Below are 17,629 nucleotides of genomic sequence, written 5' to 3' on the forward strand. Positions count from 1 at the left end.
CTCGGGCAGAAGCCGGGCAACGTGTCACGGCCACCGGCCACCTAACAGGATTACCTGTTCTACTGCGCAGGTAAACTGAACCGCAGATATGGGCCAGAAATGCCTTAACCGGCTTATAATATTTCTCGGATTATGAGCAGGCACAAGCTTAATCCCACTCGACCTTTAAAGTAGTTTAGGCTCGAATTACAATCACGACCAGTATTGACAATTTATGTGGGTTGGTACTTGGTACCAACTAGGACTTAAGTACCTTACTTCCAACCTCCTCACCTTCATTATAGTGCTCCTATTATCATCCATTAATGGTTTTAAGTTTTAGTAAGGTAGGTACTTATGACGTAAGATACTTTGACGTAAGATTTTTTTACACCTTTATTACCTGTTATCTCCCAAAGCCACCATTATCTAAACAAACGTTCCTACCAGTGTTAGGGACAATACGCAGATAAACTTTTAGCTTTTATAAAATAGGGAAGGTCTAACACGCGCTGGCTCTTAGGCCATGTGTTGTTGAGTAACTTGTCGTTATCATGTGAATAAAATATAATTACCTCATAGATATCACTACCCATATTATAAATGCGAAAATAGGTAGGTATGTTTGTTTGTTGGTTAATTGGTTTATTGATGTCCTTCAGTCACGCCGCAACGGAGCAACAACGGATCGACCTGATTTTTTGCATGGATATAGTTGAAGACCTGGAGAGTGACATAGGCTACTTTTTATCCCGGAAAATCAAAGAGTTTCCATGGGATTTTTTAAATCCACGCGTACGAAATCGCGGGCATCAGCTAGTATCAAATAATACAAGTATTTGATGTTGAATGGAAAGCAAAACTGGTTGATTCCAATCCTATTCTGCAAACTACCTACAAGTGGAAACAAATTGAAATAACTCGAAGGAATTGAATTGATTCATACATTTGTTATCTAAATTAGTTTCTTGTGGTTACAATACAATACAGTGTTTACACAGGATTTATGACACATGATCTGCATCATGTTGTTATGATTGATGTTTCATGTTGTTGGGGTGTTGGTGCGAGTGTTGTCTACGAATAGGTACAATAAACAAAAACAAAATTGTACCTACCTAGCACGTAGGTACCTAGTTACGCCAACGCCTATTTACTTAATGAATAATGATTGAACAATGTAATGAATGAATTTAGGGTTGCCAAGTGTACATTTTTGCACTATTTCGTCCTATTTTAAAAGCGTTGATGACTAGGTATCTACCATGATGTTTTTTTTTAAAGAATATTAGCCAAGTTTATTATGCTGACTAATATTCCCCTTTCCCCTCCAACTAAGCGCAAAGCCTGTGCTAGGAGTAGGTACGACCATAGTGCAACGGACGGGGTTTGAACCGGCGACATTTCGGATTTCAGTTCGCTCCTTTAACCGTTGAGCTATCGAGGTTTAGAATTTATTTTAACTAAAGCGCTTTGTTGGACATTACTCCTAGACCAATTATTATACATATATTATCATGGTGGTCAGTTTTCAACGTAAGTACCTATCGCATTCGATAGCTTTATTAGGAAACAAAACTTTAAAAGGAAAAAAGTATCTTTTAGGAAAGAAACATGTAATGCCTAATGACTTGCTTCTAGAATGATAAGCGTGACGAACAAAATATTAGGTACATAAATAAGTAGGTATTGTCAAGATCCTTGTCTTAAAAATCTCGTCAAACTGGTTTGCAAATGTGTATGAAACAATTGAATTCCCTGACGCAAAAATTACACAAAAAAAAACAAGCGAATCATCGTGCTATTGTAATAAATTTATTTCAATTTCGCAATGAAACATTGAAACGAGTAAATTGTGACGCGGAAATACCTACACAACTGTTGCGTTTTAGTTTTCATTAATATCTTTGTTAACTAAGTAGGTAGGTAGCTGCCTATTCATATTTCAAAGCTTAGAATAGCTGACAAACAAGGTAGGAACCTAGGTGCCTACTCGTAGTTATAGTTTATTTAATAGGATGTCAATTGTAGAGCCAAAGAGCTTAAACGAAGTCTGAGTTAGGAACTTACTAGGAAGTAATGGCGTGCACAGTGTTTGAAGCCAGGGTAGGCATTAGTTAGGTAGGAATCTGTTTACTGACAGGTCCTAATGAAAAATATGCATTGAGCTATTACAACTGGGGTAAGCAGTGAATTTATGCCTCTATGACCTGCACGCCACTGCTAGAAACAGGCTTTCAACCAACTTTAATGCCTTTGGTTGGAGCTCGATGGCTGGAGTTCATGAAAATATTTGTCTACATCGTAGATATTACCCATTACTGAGGGTCGTGACTCGTGACCCGTGACCTCTTCTACAAATCCTCCTGTCAGAGGACGCGATGTCGCGCAGCGCGTTATGCTTCTGTTCTATATGAGAAACTAGCTGATGCCCCCGACTTCGTTCGCGTGGATTTAGGTTTTTCTAAAATCCCGTGGGAACTCTTGATTTCCCGGGATAAAAAGTAGCCTATGTCCTTCCCCGGGATGTAAGCTAACTCGGTACCAAATTTCGTCAAAATCGGTTGAACTGTTGGCCCGTGAAAAGCTAGCAGACAGACAGACAGACAGACAGACCGACAGACAGACAGACACACTTTCGCATTTATAATATTATAGTATGGATGAAGGGCATCATAGACTTTGAGATCGAAAGCGGTGCGGATTTGATCAGACCAGCATCGGGAGAATATTGTGAGACTTGTCCTGACTGACTGACTGATCTAAAGTCTAAATGGCTGGGATTAGAGACTTAAAGTTGATAAGTAGGTCTTTTTATGACATAGGTCACTTATTAAGATAGGATTTTTTGGAAATTTCGCCGATAATGGGGTTAAATAGGATGTGAAATATATGAAATCTACTTGGTTAAAAGATATCTACCTACTGAGTTTTTTTGCTGGTTCTTCCCGGTAGGAACGGCATTCCGATCGAGTGGTAAATTATTTTGACGATTCAGAAGCACTTGTAGGTATAAGTTTTTTTTTTTAAATAAAAATATATTTTATTCTGTTCTATTTTATCTAGTTAGATAGGTACCTAGTTGTTCTCAAAATAATTACTCTAAAGTCTAAAGCAAGTTTTTTTTTTGCTTTTCACTTTGTTGCCGGCTGTTAGGGTCGAAATTCAAGGATCCTTTCGGTTTTTGGTTGGAATGTTGCACCTGCCAGCTTTTTGTAAAAATAGTAGGTAGGTACAATCTGCACCGCTGATAACTAAGGTGATTATGAGGATGGCGTACTGTAGTATGATGATGAGTAGATGATGTAGATGAGTACCAAGGTGTTCGTTCTATAAATGATTACCTATTGATAAAATGATTATAGTTAATAATTACATAGCAATTTATTTACGTAGAAATGTACCCAAATAGTTATTGCGTTTCACATAATTCATATTAGATAGGTACAGTAGCTACTGCCCCTAACTACTATTAAATTAATTAAAAATAACAAGTATTAACCTAATCCGGCTCGAAGGACCATGAATGTATTAGTAAGTGAATTACAAGAAAAAATTACACTTTATTATTTTATTATTATTGTAACGTTATATCAACATAATCTACAACAGCTCAGCTCATTTAGTTCTTTCCGGTCTTTTTAAAATAACCTAAAGGTAAATTTTGATTTTTACAACAACGTAAATAATTTTAAGTAGTTACCTAGGTATACGTAGCTAAAGATTAACTTAATGGGTAGTCTTTTGTATGATACTTACCCAGTGGTTCCGAAACGTCTCAAAATTTGTGATAACTGTGTATTCGATCCAAAGTCACGTGAGTACGACCGATATAAAAAATACTTTTAAATCGATTTACGAAGCATGCACGTTTACGTGAATCGGTTCAAGAAACAAACACTAACGCGATCGCGATATTTCATACTGCTCGTATCGTACTGCCCGCTTGCTTGATTGATAAACAAAACTTCCGTTCCATCAGCGCGCGCATTTCGGTGTTGCAATAGCAATAATGTATCATACACTGGATGCGGGTAACATAAAACTAGTGAGTCGACGTGGTTATTCTAATCTACCTAAAAGAGAGTTATTTTCTCATAATTTTCCCTTTGTCCTTTTCTTTGGAACAAAAAGAATAGTTAACTAGTAACTATAAGGGAAAAGTAAGAAGTATTTTGAAAGAATAATACAAACTGAGACATAATTTTCAGGATTCCGTAGCAAAAAAAGGGACCCTTATATTGTACCAAATTTTTTCGTTGAAGAGATTATTTTTACAGTACCTAGACACCCCTCACATAAGCCTTTACCTAACCTTTACATAAGCCTTTATCCAACGCCAAACAGTTTTTTGATACAATTCATTAGCAATGATATAACTACATTGCATACCCACAATACGATTCATAAACATAAATTACTTACATAATATAACACGCCTGAAAAACATTATCCTCCTTCTGGAATCTGGGTGCATTCGGGTAAAAATTGAAACTTTTTGTTGGTGTTTTAAAACTCTTAAAAACTACTAACTTGCGCTAAGATATCATTCTTTATTTACTAACTCACCACTTGTGATATTGTCGTTTAAATTACGCCGTAGTATTGCTTTTTTTCATTATTAACTGATTAATTCTATTGAACCATTAATTCACTTTCTAAAGTTACCCGCACCAACTAACACATTTTAAACTCTTTAGTACTCTATGGTCTATGGTGAATTAGCCATTTTTATTTTTTGACAGTTTATGTTAAATGTCAATGTCAAACTGTCCTCCGATCGCCAGGGACAGGACTTGCCGATTTTTGGTTTTTGTGGATTTATTCCATCTGCTATCTACAAACCGCCCTTTAAATTTATATAAAAAATGGGCTATAAGTTCTTAAAACTAGCTTCGACTCCATTTAGGGTAAGCGCTCAATAATTTTCTTGTCACCACACTTAGAAAACGAACAAAACCCGACATGGATTATGCAATCTCCGTGCTAATTTTCGTAGTTTTTTTGGAGTAAAAAATAAATAGGAAATTAACATGAATGTTTTCATGTTATTACATGCATTGTTATGCAATATAAATGTAGATAAAAAAAATAACCTGAATCTGATGAAGTTTTTGACCTTCAACATGTGACTTTGTCAAGTCATTAGGGCCCTAACAAATTAGATAAAATAAACTTACCTACCTACTAAATACAAGCCTGGAAATGGCTGAAATTATTTTTCTTCAATCAGCTGATTTTTAAAATATTTAGTATCTACCTACCAAGCACTTCTCGCCGGAATCTGGTTTCTGAACTGGTGGTAGGATTCCAGGCTTAGCTTAAGGAACACTGGTCCTACATATAAAATAAAAAAAAATTATACTGAGAGAGCTATAAACAGTGTTTTACTTTGAAGTTTGGAGCCAATTTATTTTTGAGACTTCTATATGTAAGGAAACATGATTTTTTGCATGAGTATAATTGAAGACCTGAAGGACAGTGACATAGGCTACTTTTTATCCCTGAAAATCAAACAGCTCCTACAACATTTTTAAAAACCTAAACCCATGCGAACAAAGTCACAGGCATCAGCTAACTTAATTAATAATTAAAACTTTTCTAGAGGGGCAATGTAAGAACTGGAATCAGACAGTATGCAACCACACATGATGCAGATCTTGTTGTCATTGGTTCGGGCCCTGGCGGATATGTTGCAGCCATTAAAGCTGCTCAACTAGGCTTAAAGGTACTCCAACTTCCATCCCTATTATAAGTTAAAGTCACCAATGTGCTGGGTTTGTGTTTGTTCAGGCTAATTTCAGAAAGTACTGTATGGATTTTCATACAGAATTTACCAATAGTTAGAGGAATTATCTATGAAAGTTATAGGCTAAATCTTATGAACATTTTACAAAAATAAGTATGGTGATAATATTATGAATCAAGTCAAAAAATTGTCCCGTCTGAGACCTGTGGCATGCACTGCGTAAATAGTTGAAGTTACAGTTGTTCTATTTCATGAAGACTGCTCAGCCTTGGTTGTAGTAGTGTGTAGAATAGTTGTGCATAACTTGACAACATTGTAACTTTTTTTAACCTATTTAACTCTATTTTTATTTTAAACTCTTTTTTGTTGTTTGTAAATTGTACTCTCTAAAAGTCATACAAATGATAGATAAGCACCCTTCTGTACTATCTTGTATCTCTTGCATGTTTTCTCTGTTTAAGTGTGCAATACTGCTTAATGTATCTATCTATAAGAATTATTTATTATTCCCATAGACCATTTCAGTAGAAAAAGACCCAACATTAGGAGGAACATGTTTAAATGTTGGCTGCATCCCATCCAAGGCATTACTACACAACTCACATTTGTATCACATGGCTCAACATGATTTCAAACACAGAGGAATTGAAGTGGGAAACGTGTCACTGAACTTTGAAGCTATGATGTCATATAAAGTCAATGCAGTTAAAGCTCTTACTGGAGGCATTGCTATGCTGTTTAATAAAAACAAGGTATGATATTATCCATAAACCATAATATAGTGAGTGAAAAACAAAAGGTTGCCTGAAATCTATTTTTGTATTATTTGCCTAGTGTTCAAATTGGACTACTTGTTTTGCGCCGCCTGAATCCAGCGGCTCCCTGCGACTCGTTTGATATCTGTCCACTTAGTGGGGCCTTCAAACGCTGCACTTTCAGGTGGAAGTTCGCCATTCCAACAGCTTGGGATCCGAACATCTATCGTGTTTTCAAACTGTTTGCCCTGCCCATTGCCACTTCAGCTTTGCAACCCGTTTAGTTATGTTGATCACTGTGGTTCTCCTACAGATGTCCTCATTTCTGATTTGATCATGTTAGTGCATAACAAATTAATAAGTAGTTAAGAATTTTACAGGTGAAGCTATTACGTGGAATGGGCACTATCACTGCCCCAAATAAAGTAGAAGTCAAAGGTGAGACGGGAGTTGAGACTGTAAACACAAAGAATATTTTAATTGCAACTGGATCAGAAGTCACACCATTCCCTGGTGTTACTGTAAGTAAGATTTTATCATTTTTCTTCTTTGATATTTTGAATCTATGTCAAACTTGTCTATAGGGTAGCATTAGTCATAACATTAGATGCATTAGATAACTTATTAGTACATCACTATTCACTACCCATATTATAATTGCGAAAGTGTGTTTGTTTGGTGGTTTGTCCTTCAATCACGTCGCAAAGGAGCAACAGATCGACGTGATTTTTTGCATGGGTATAGTAACTAAAGACCTGGAGAGTGATATAGGCTTCTTTTTAACAAGACTTCTTATCCCAAAGAAATCATTGAAATCATCATTGAAAAATCGAAGAGTTCCCACAGAATTTTAAAAAAACCTAGATCCACGCAAACGAAGTCGTGTGCATCAGCTAGTGCAGTCAAGCGTAGGTCTATACATAGTAGTCTTTCTGTCATATTCTACCCTATGTAGCCACTTTTGAGCAGCAGAACTTGGTGATGACTCCAATGTTGTTACAAAGCATCCATTGTTCACCAGTTTGATGAGCAGCAAATCGTCACGTCAACAGGGGCTCTCTCGCTGCCCAAGGTACCCAAGAAAATGTTGGTGATTGGTGCTGGGGTCATTGGTCTCGAGCTGGGCTCAGTGTACCAGAGGCTCGGTTCTGATGTCATAGCTATCGAGTTCCTTGAATCTATTGGAGGTGAGTGTTACACTTCTGATTGTCATTAAATCCTATGTCCCCTCCCCTCACTCCCCCCCCCCCCACCTTGATCTATTGGACACCTGATACTTTAACTCACCCCAAGTGAGACTAATCTTTTTAGACTCATCTAAAGTATTTTAGCGTTTAAACTATCGTAAGTGATTTGCATTATACATATCTCACACCCGGCTTTACTCACGTGTTTAGTCGACGCTAGCCCGACTAGTTTCTAACCCAACCGGGGTTCTTTTTTAAAGGGAGGTGTGAGATATGTATAATCATCTAAAGTAGTACGCCGTAAAGTTTAATTTGGCCGTCCACGCTTTCATTAGCCTTGTGGGTTGGGTTGCCTGGCTCTGGATATAATAATGGTTGGGTGCTAGACACAATGTCCATATCCAGGTCTATATTGGACGTCAGATTTATAGGTCTAGGGGTTGTTCATGGCATCACCTTTAGCCACAGTCAACAGGTCTATGTTAGAATGACCTCCAGCCAAAATATCTTCAGAATTCTGCTAGTGGAAATATAAATTTTAAAAAGATGTAACTAAATCTTATAGTCCAAAAAATTCTTTATAGGCAATTCACCAGATTTTTATTGTGCTTTTCTATGATTGTTTTGTTACTCGACAGGTGTCGGGATCGATGGCGAGGTTTCAAAAACGCTACAAAAAATTATGACAAAGCAGGGCATGAAGTTCAAACTGGGCACTAAAGTGACAGGTGTGAAGAAAGAGGGTGGTGTTGTCAAAGTCAGCGTAGAAGCTGCCAAAGGCGGCAATGCTGAAACTGTGAGTTATTGTGTTGCTTTCATATTTCAGTAAATTGTTAAATTATTGAAAGATTTCTGAGGAAAGCATGTAACCAACGAGGCTTTATAATATGGATAATTGACTTTAAAACAATAACAAGAAAATGAGGTACTTTCTTGTAGTCGATGCAATGACACCCCATTTTGTTTATCTGTGCATCAATTGCCCTATAGACTGGCCAAAACCCTTCTCACTCTGAGAGGAGACCCCTGTTCTGTAGTGAGCCGGTGATGGATTGATCATGATGATGATGATGGCAGCAAAATCTAAAACATTATTATCTTTAATATGTACCTATAGTGGCACCGATTCCGTTGTCTTTCTCTAAATTAAATTTAGAGTATCTGCATCCTTTTCTTTTTAACAATGCTAAAAGGGACAGAACATGAACTGTACATTTAAAGAGTCTAAATTTTAATGCACGCTACAAATTTTAACAGTGCGCTAAAATCACGGGTTGTACCATTTAAAAATAAAATTTAAAACTGTCAAACTGCATCCTGTTCTTTTCGAATATTTAAATTTTTATTTATCTTTTCGAATGCGAAAACTCTAAAATTAGGTTGTGCTCAGAATCAGTACCAGTGTCTCAGAAAATGTGTATCCATATACCGCAACTTATTTCTCAGTGAATTTAAACTTTGATTTGTTTTACAGATGGAGTGCGACGTAGTGCTGATCTCTATCGGCAGGCGGCCCTTCACCGCGGGGCTGGGCCTGGACAAGGTGGGCATCGCGCTCGACGACAGAGGCCGCGTGCCGGTCAACAACAAGTTCCAGACTACCATTCCTGGGTAAATACACAATTATCATCACTACCCATATTATAAATGCGAAAGTGTGTTTGTTTGTTGGTTTGTCAGTTCAGTTTTTTAAGTTAAGTATTTTTGGAAATTCCACCCCGTCACCGATTTCCAAAAATATTGTATTCGTGTTTCTAAAGTTACCCTGTTTCACTGTACCCGGCATGGTATTTTTGGTATTACTTACAGGATATACGCGATCGGTGACGTCATCCACGGCCCCATGCTGGCCCACAAGGCGGAAGACGAAGGTATCGTGTGTGTTGAGGGTATCAAGGTAAATAAATCTTTTTTATGCACCTTCCAACTATATTCTATCCACGGAAAGAAGCTAGTATAGCGCTTTCACTGTTACGTAATCCCACACAAATGATAGAGACAAAATCTCAGTGGGCTTTAACCATTTTCAAGACACTGCAGCATTTAGGATGAAAAAGTGGGGTAGATTGGTTTCTAACCATGTCGTGTGTCTCTCTCTTCTAAGGAGGGCCTCTTAGATTGGCCGGCAGGAGCAGATATGCATCCGATATCTCCTAGATAGGGTACACCCATGTGTAGAGACCACCCTAGATTGCTCCAATCTAGCTGCCTCCTAAATCAGCCTGGCCGCAGTGTCATGACTCATGAGTATGCTTGAGACATCTAGTAGATGATAGATTTTGCTGTCAGTTTTACCGTATTTACTACTACTACTACCCCCCGATTGTGTAAGAAAAATGTATTCATCGTACGTAATCGAAAAATTCTGCCCTTTGGTTGATTCGCTGTTTAAGTTTTTTCATAGCCAATCAAAGGGCAGAATTTGTTGACGATTACGATAACGATGAATACGTTTTTCTTACACAATTGGGGGGCTGAACTGTCTAATTCGTTGGCTAATAATTTAGCATGACAAATATCTGGATAATTCTCTGCTTCATTCTTTTGACGAAATTGACTGAACTTTTTTTTATATCAAAGTTTAAGAAAAAATGCTTTACTGGCAACCATCTTCCTGCCACATATAACCTATAATACTTTCAAGGCTCTGAATAGGCATCTTTTAGGCAAGCGCACTACGCAACGTAGACCTCATCTTGCTATTTAGTAGAAGCATGATTGTCATCAAATGCAAGCATATCTTGCAGTAACAATTTTTTTTTTGTTTTCAGGGCATGCCAGTACACTTCAACTACGACGCCATTCCGTCCGTCATCTACACCTCACCTGAGGTCGGCTGGGTCGGCAAATCGGAGGAGGATCTCAAAAAAGAGGTTTGTTACATAATGTTCTTCTTTCAGTGAAGTGAAATTTTCAACTATTGGGGACAGAGAAATCTAAATATATAAAAGGAAAAGGTGACTGACTGCTCACTGCGCCAGGGAGTTCGTCGAAAAGCGAGCTTACCCTAATGTTGTTGATCGATTTGCAGGGGCGAGCGTACAAAGTGGGCAAGTTCCCGTTCCTGGCGAACTCGCGGGCGAAGACCAACGGCGAGCCCGACGGCTTCGTCAAGGTGCTCGCCGACAAGGCGACCGACGTCATCCTCGGCACGCACATCATTGGCCCGGTGAGTCTACCTCCTATAACCTGATTCAATTTGTCGCCAATATAGTTTAGCGCACCAGGAATGGTTGACGCAAAACAACATAGCTGTCTCAAATAATGTGAGGAAAAAATTGTTAGAGTTAAATTAAATTATTTCGTTACGATTCATCGATATTGACTTGCTACTATTACGCACATCACTATGGCGCTCCATAAGCCCAATGAGTGCTAACAGCTTGATTTATGATTAACGGACTATGGTATCGATTCTGATTTTTAAACTAAAATTAGTGTCTGCATTTTTTTCTTTTTAATATTGCTAAAAAAGGACGGAAAATTAATTTTAAATTTAAAGTGCACTCTACAAGTTTAAATAGTAGGCTCACGGCTGGCACCTAAAGTCACGAGGTTAGACAGTTCTAATTTAAATTAGGTTTGTCTGTCCTTTTCTTATAGGTACATTGGTAAGAAAAAGTTGCGAATACTCCGAAATTTAGTTTAGAATCAGTACCAATTTCTGAAAATATACCGTAATCCTACAAAATGATAATGAATGTGTTGTATCCAGGGCGGCGGCGAGTTGATCAACGAAGCCGTGCTGGCGCAAGAGTACGGCGCCGCCGCGGAAGACGTCGCGCGAGTATGCCACGCACATCCAGTAAGATATTTATTTTTTACTACATGATTCGCCGCATAGTTTTTGAAAACCCCACGGGAACTCTTTGATTTCCAGTGTAAAAAGTATTTGTTACTATGTGTTAATCTATATATATAAAAGAAAAAGCTGACTGACCAACTGAGCTATCAACGCACAGTTTAAACTAATGGACGAATGGATGGAAATTTGGCATGGAGATAGCTATTATAACGTAGACATCCGCCAGGAAAGGATTTTTGAAAATTCATACCCTAAGGGGGTGAAATAGGGGTTTGAAATTTGTGTAGAATACGTAGATGAAGTCGCGGAAATAAGCTAGTTCAAGGTATAAGCTATCACCATTCTAAATTTCACGCAAATTGGTTCAGTCATTGTTGCGTGAAGGAGTAACGAACATCCAAACCATTTATAATATTTATGTAAGCTTTCGGAACTAAGGTTCGACTGAATTACCGCAGTTGAAGTGATGATGCAAGTCGTCTTTCACTGCATATATATTTAGATACCCGAATAGCGGTGGAACAGGCGCAAACAAATATAATATCCATATTTTTTTACTTATAATATTATAAATGCGAAAGTGTGTCTGTCTGTCTGCTAGCTTTTCACGGCTCAACAGTTCAACCGATTTTGACGAAATTTGGTACAGAGATAGCTTGCATCCCGGGGAAGGACATAGGCTACTTTTTATCCCGGAAAATTGAAGAGTTCCCACAGGATTTTTAAAAACCTAAATCCACGTGTACGAAGTCGCGGTCATCAGCTAGTACTTAATGAAATTTTATTTTCGATATTCTGCATTTGTAGAACCACTTGTGAATTTTTTTAAAAAAGAGTTGCCACTTTGCGATAAATTAACTAAGATAGACAAAAGCGAAAACTCAGAAAAGAGGCAAGAAGATTATTAACAGTGATAAAATTCATACTCATTTTGTTTTGCCTTTCCAGACATGCTCAGAAGCGTTAAGAGAAGCAAACATGGCCGCCTACATCGGGAAGCCGATCAACTTCTAAACTTAGAATTTATTATATTATAATTAATTTATGATTGTACAAATAATGTATGCATCTCTCAATATCACTCACAGTCACTCCTAAGGATCTTGTATGAATCTATTGTGAACGATTGGTTATATTCATAACTTAACTGAATAATGTGTTCTTTCCTATCAGAGTATTTGAGTAACATTATTTCGTAATGTTTTGTCGCCGAATATTATTTGGTATTTTTTTTTTAACCTGTAGGTATATACCTATTATTTCAAATTTTTCATTTCAAGTTTCTCCACTCAAATGAAAAACTTTGTCGTGCATTTACTTGATGTAAATGTTGTGAATATTTGTATATTTATTTTTTTGTAAATAGATTTACAAAATACATACCGCTATGTTATGTTTATTATTTTCTTTTATTTTACTTCTCACTAATCTATACTTTACATCTCTTTAATTTTTCATCTCTAAGGGCTAGTTACTTAACAGCCAGTTAAAGTAAGGTTACGTTAACCTCAAAATAAGCAGTGACAAGTTTAGGCTCGTTTAAGTTTTGTTTGGCCAAACCATCTCTTATGTGATTAGTTACATTTATACAGCTCAATTCGCGTTTCGCTGAACGATTTTGGTTACACTTACACAGTTCAGCTTCTATCAGCCGCGTACCACATCGTACGCCTGTTGGCATGCTAACGTGCTGTTTCGCCGCGTTCAGCGCTGTACGCAGACTGCCCTCGACGTTGAAATTGCATCTTGCATAGCGCTGAATGCGGCAGAACAGTTAGCATTCGCAAGATAAAAACACACTTGTTCTCATTTTACGCCTGTTTGCCGCGAAAGTTGAATGAACGCGAAAAGGTGAACGGATGCGGACGCATCTCTGTACAAAACTAGTGTTTTCTATGGACAAAAGCTGAATCGAGCTGAAGAAGTGTAATAACTAGTCTCTAACTGTAACCTTCCGTAAACCAACTGAATGAGATTGGTTAAAAAGAGCATAGCGAAAAAGTCCGTCTTTGGTCAATAAGTTTTAGAAAAAAATCCAATTCTGTTAAACTTTTGGAAATAAATTGAAAGGTTTCCTATAGGGTAATTTATTTTCAAAAGTAGTTATAAAATATTTTTTTTTCTAAAACGGACGGAATATTTGACGCTATGTTGGCTTTATGACAAAATATGAATCATGAAACGGTAGTTCGGTGCCCTAATCAGAAAATCCTAATAGCGTTCCAGTACGATGCCGCGTAGAAACGGATCAGGAGTATGGGTTTAATAACTGTCATACCCCCTTTTCCAAGTTAGCCCGTTTCCATCGAGTGCATTATTAGTACCACAAGGTGAGATCGCAGTTAATAGGCTCACTTGTATCGAAATAAAAGAAAATAACTTTTTTTAAATTGTTAAAGAAACAAATAACATTTGACCTGCCTTACCTTGCCCTACAAGCTCCCCAACTGACTGACACGATAGATGTGACATTTTACAGATTGTGAGATTTTTTTCAGAGAGAGATGTGATATTGTAAGCGCATTTGCCTATCATTTGTGCTTATGATACAGATCAGAACACTGAGTGGAGTCACAGACAAACATATTATTAAGTACAATAAAATTATTTTGTTTGTTCGTGACACTACCATGGAATAAACCATGGAAGAGACGTTTCCGCATATTATGACGTCTCATCTGTGGTTCAAGCGGAGGCTCGAACACCTAAATAGAACCGTTTTTCCCCCGAAGGGTAAAAAACGGATATTTAGGTTTCAGCCGTAGCTTGAACCACACCTAAGGGCCTTGCTGGCTCAGGGTACTGACGAACATGGCCGCCGCGCGCTGCCCCGCGAGTGCTAGATAAGGACAGGTATAGTCGTAATGACGCAAGCTTACCTAGTGTGTGAAAGAGATAAGCTATGTTGATGACGAATATTGGAACGTTAATCTCATCTGTGGTTCAAGGTGAGGCTCGAACACCTAAATAAAATATAAACACGCTCTTTACTTTGTTCTGAACATAATTTTTATTTGGCTACCTACAAGCCCATTTTAAAGTACTTAATCAATCACATTTCCGAAAAGGCAACCATAAAAGAACTAGCTAGAATAATTTTATTCTAATAAAAATAAAAGATCAGTAAATTCTACTATAGTTTTATTTTCCTTTATCACATCAAAACACTGATTTTATCTGTGAGCACAATATGATATAGGTACTTAGTTAAAAAACTTGATATTTTCCTTACGAAGTTGATATTTGTATGACAGTTACCGATCGTTATGACTGGAAATATTTTGAATAATTTTATTATAAGCAGAATGTAGAACTTCCAGGTGTTATTCATAGGACAATTTTCAGAATAGCACATAAACTGTTAAAATAATACCTACAAGGAATATATTTTGTGCGTCGCACTTCCTAATGTAACGTGCTTCATCTATTGTTCCCAGTATCAAAAATCACCAGGCCTTTACTGTATTTTCTAATAATGACGACTTCAAGTAGGTACTTAGTATAGTCAAAAAACAATTCTTTTTGTGTAAGTTAATAACGATGCGATGTTATGAAGACAGCATAAATACTATTAGTAAAAGTTGTTATTTGACTATAATAGAAAAATAATATTGTTATTTGACAGTGAACTTATATATACGTATTAATTAAATATAAAATTCACACACTATGGCTTAAAAAATCGTGGATGTAAACGTGAAATTCATTAATTGGTATTGACCAAAATGTCACTAATGAGTTTTACCTTTATACTCACGAAATATTTGTTGAGTTTAATAACAAAAATTTTATAAAAATTAAAGAACTACTTATCACAAACCAAAATAAATTCGTTGAAAACCTTGTACGCGTCTCAATTAATGATAGACCAGGATTATACGATAACGCTACTAAATGTTATATAAAAATAACATTACTTACTATATTTTTTCAACATACATATTTATGTATATTATAAAATAAGCTAACTCGTCTATATATCACAATAAATATTACACTAGCGGCACGCTATGATGGCCGGTTTGACACATTACAATAGTGATGTGGAATGTCAATTTATTCTCGAACAAAAAACAATTAAGTTTTGTTTTTGTACCTGATTAAATAGGTTTAATAAAACAAAAATGTATATGTTTATTTAATTTATTTGAACGAACTGAATATTTGAACGAAAATGAATATACATACTTTATATGCACACAAGAAACATATGAATACAAAAGATACCGAAAAAGGTGCCACAAAAGGCCATAATTAATCAGATTCGTCCATACTACTATTTTCACTGTCGTCACTGCTATCATCACATACATTAATAATTATATGTTCGTTTTCTATAATATTATCTATTTTCACATCTCTTTCATAATCTTCCCTTATTAATTTAACAGTTCTATTCACAACCTTTTCCCAGTCTCCTTTAGTCACATGTTCACAAGCTTCTTCTAATAATTTTAGCATTTTTTTTGTGGTAAATGGGGGTTCTGTATTGTGTCTTGCAGCATATCCCTTAATTTGAGCCCACACCAACTCAATCGCATTATACTCACAATGGTAAGGCGGTAACCGTATAACTCTGTGCCCATGTTCTAATGCTATTTCGTCAATGACGTATCGGATCTTGGTTGGTTTGTTTTCTTTTAAAAGACGTACTAATTCCGCTTTTAACATATTCATGTTTGCATCTACGCCATTTTTACGAAGCCATGCGACGATATCAGCTTTCTTTTGGGATTGGGCAGGTGGCTTGTCAATTTGCATCGAGTGGTATGGGGCGTTGTCCATAATTATAATAGATGGTTCAGGGAGGCTACACAACATTGAGGTAAACCATTCAGTAAACTTTTCTCCATTCATGTCTTCATGATAGTCTCCAGTGGTTTTTGACGCAAAAGCCATGAGAGAACCTTCGACAAACCCGTTGATGGTTCCGGCGTGACAAATTATAAGTCGCGATCCTTTTCCTACAGGAACTTTGGAAGTAGATGCTGCTGTGTCATCGTTCCAAGAACGGCCTACAGTATGGTTAGCATTAAGCCATGTTTCATCCAAGAACACAACATTTTGCCAATTTTTGATTTCTTTCACTTGCCGTAAAAAAGTATACCTTGCCATCGCTATATCAAATCTTTCCATCAATATTTTGCGTTTGTTACATTTTTTGTATCGAAATCCAATGGTCTTCAAAATCTTCGTTAAAGAACTTTCCCCACCGAAGAATAATCCAGCTTCCTTCAGTGAATGCACCAACTTTTTTCTTGTTGGATACTCCTTCTGTAAATAGTAGCCGTAAACATGTCTTCGGATAGCATCGGCATCAAAGCTATCGATGCCTACGACTGGTTTTGCTCGTTTTCCTCTTTTTTGGTGTGTGAAGTTTATTTTCTTCTGTGCCAGTCTCGCCATATTTTTTTTTAGTTATCCGTCTAACAGTTCGTTGTCCAATATTAAGCGCATCAGCTACGCGTTCAACCACTGACGTTATAGGTAAAATTGGCCCTCCATTTTGAGCTTCACGATCGAAATAGTTACGAAGGCGTATTAGGAACTCACGTGTCTGACTATTTAGAACAGTTCTCTGCGTACGTTCGGTCATATCGACGAAATCCACAACAAAGGGCTTGAACAGAGTCCAAATTAACGAGCAAGGGTCAACAGTAATGCAGTATCAATATTTGAAATCCAAAGCCAGGTCAAAACTATATCACAATCGCATTGCACTGACAGTTTATACTTTTCGAAGCAACGTCAATTCGAAACTGCTTTGTTTTGCATTGAGCATTGACGCGAGTTTGCCGGAGGTAGTAGTTGTGCTAGCCAGCGATCCTATGTGACGATCGTATTAGATTCCATTTTTAAAAATTTATTGATATTTTTTTGCGATTTCAGAGGTTTGTCCACATAGTGAAAATTGTTCATATTCACAAGTACATTCACCCCTTAAATGGTGCAAACTGATTTTTCTACACTTGTATACATTTAAGAAATCAATTTAATAAATAAATTTTGAGTCCTAAACCTAAAACTACATTCGATAAAATTTATGAATCTCTGCACATCACTATCGTCAATAAAGTAATACAATTATTTCCTTCAAAGTCGTTATCAATTAATACGGAACTTCATGAGCGGACAAACGTCAAACCGGCCATCA

At 36.9% G+C, this 17,629-nt stretch overlaps 1 protein-coding gene across 1 annotated transcript; it reads left to right on the forward strand.

The window, feature by feature from the left end:
* Positions 1–4,727: 4,727 nt before the first annotated feature.
* LOC117982290 (dihydrolipoyl dehydrogenase) lies at positions 4,728–12,874 on the forward strand. Its single transcript, XM_034968622.2, has 12 exons — positions 4,728–4,889; positions 5,585–5,707; positions 6,244–6,480; positions 6,864–7,004; positions 7,505–7,670; positions 8,309–8,466; positions 9,145–9,281; positions 9,480–9,567; positions 10,442–10,543; positions 10,702–10,839; positions 11,386–11,475; positions 12,424–12,874. Exons 1-12 carry the CDS (start codon positions 4,848–4,850, stop codon positions 12,487–12,489), a joined length of 1,488 nt encoding a protein of 495 aa, XP_034824513.1. The 5' UTR covers positions 4,728–4,847; the 3' UTR covers positions 12,490–12,874.
* Positions 12,875–17,629: the final 4,755 nt, after the last annotated feature.

This window comes from Maniola hyperantus, chromosome 5 (assembly GCF_902806685.2).
Source record: "Maniola hyperantus chromosome 5, iAphHyp1.2, whole genome shotgun sequence".
NCBI lineage: Eukaryota > Metazoa > Arthropoda > Insecta > Lepidoptera > Nymphalidae > Maniola > Maniola hyperantus.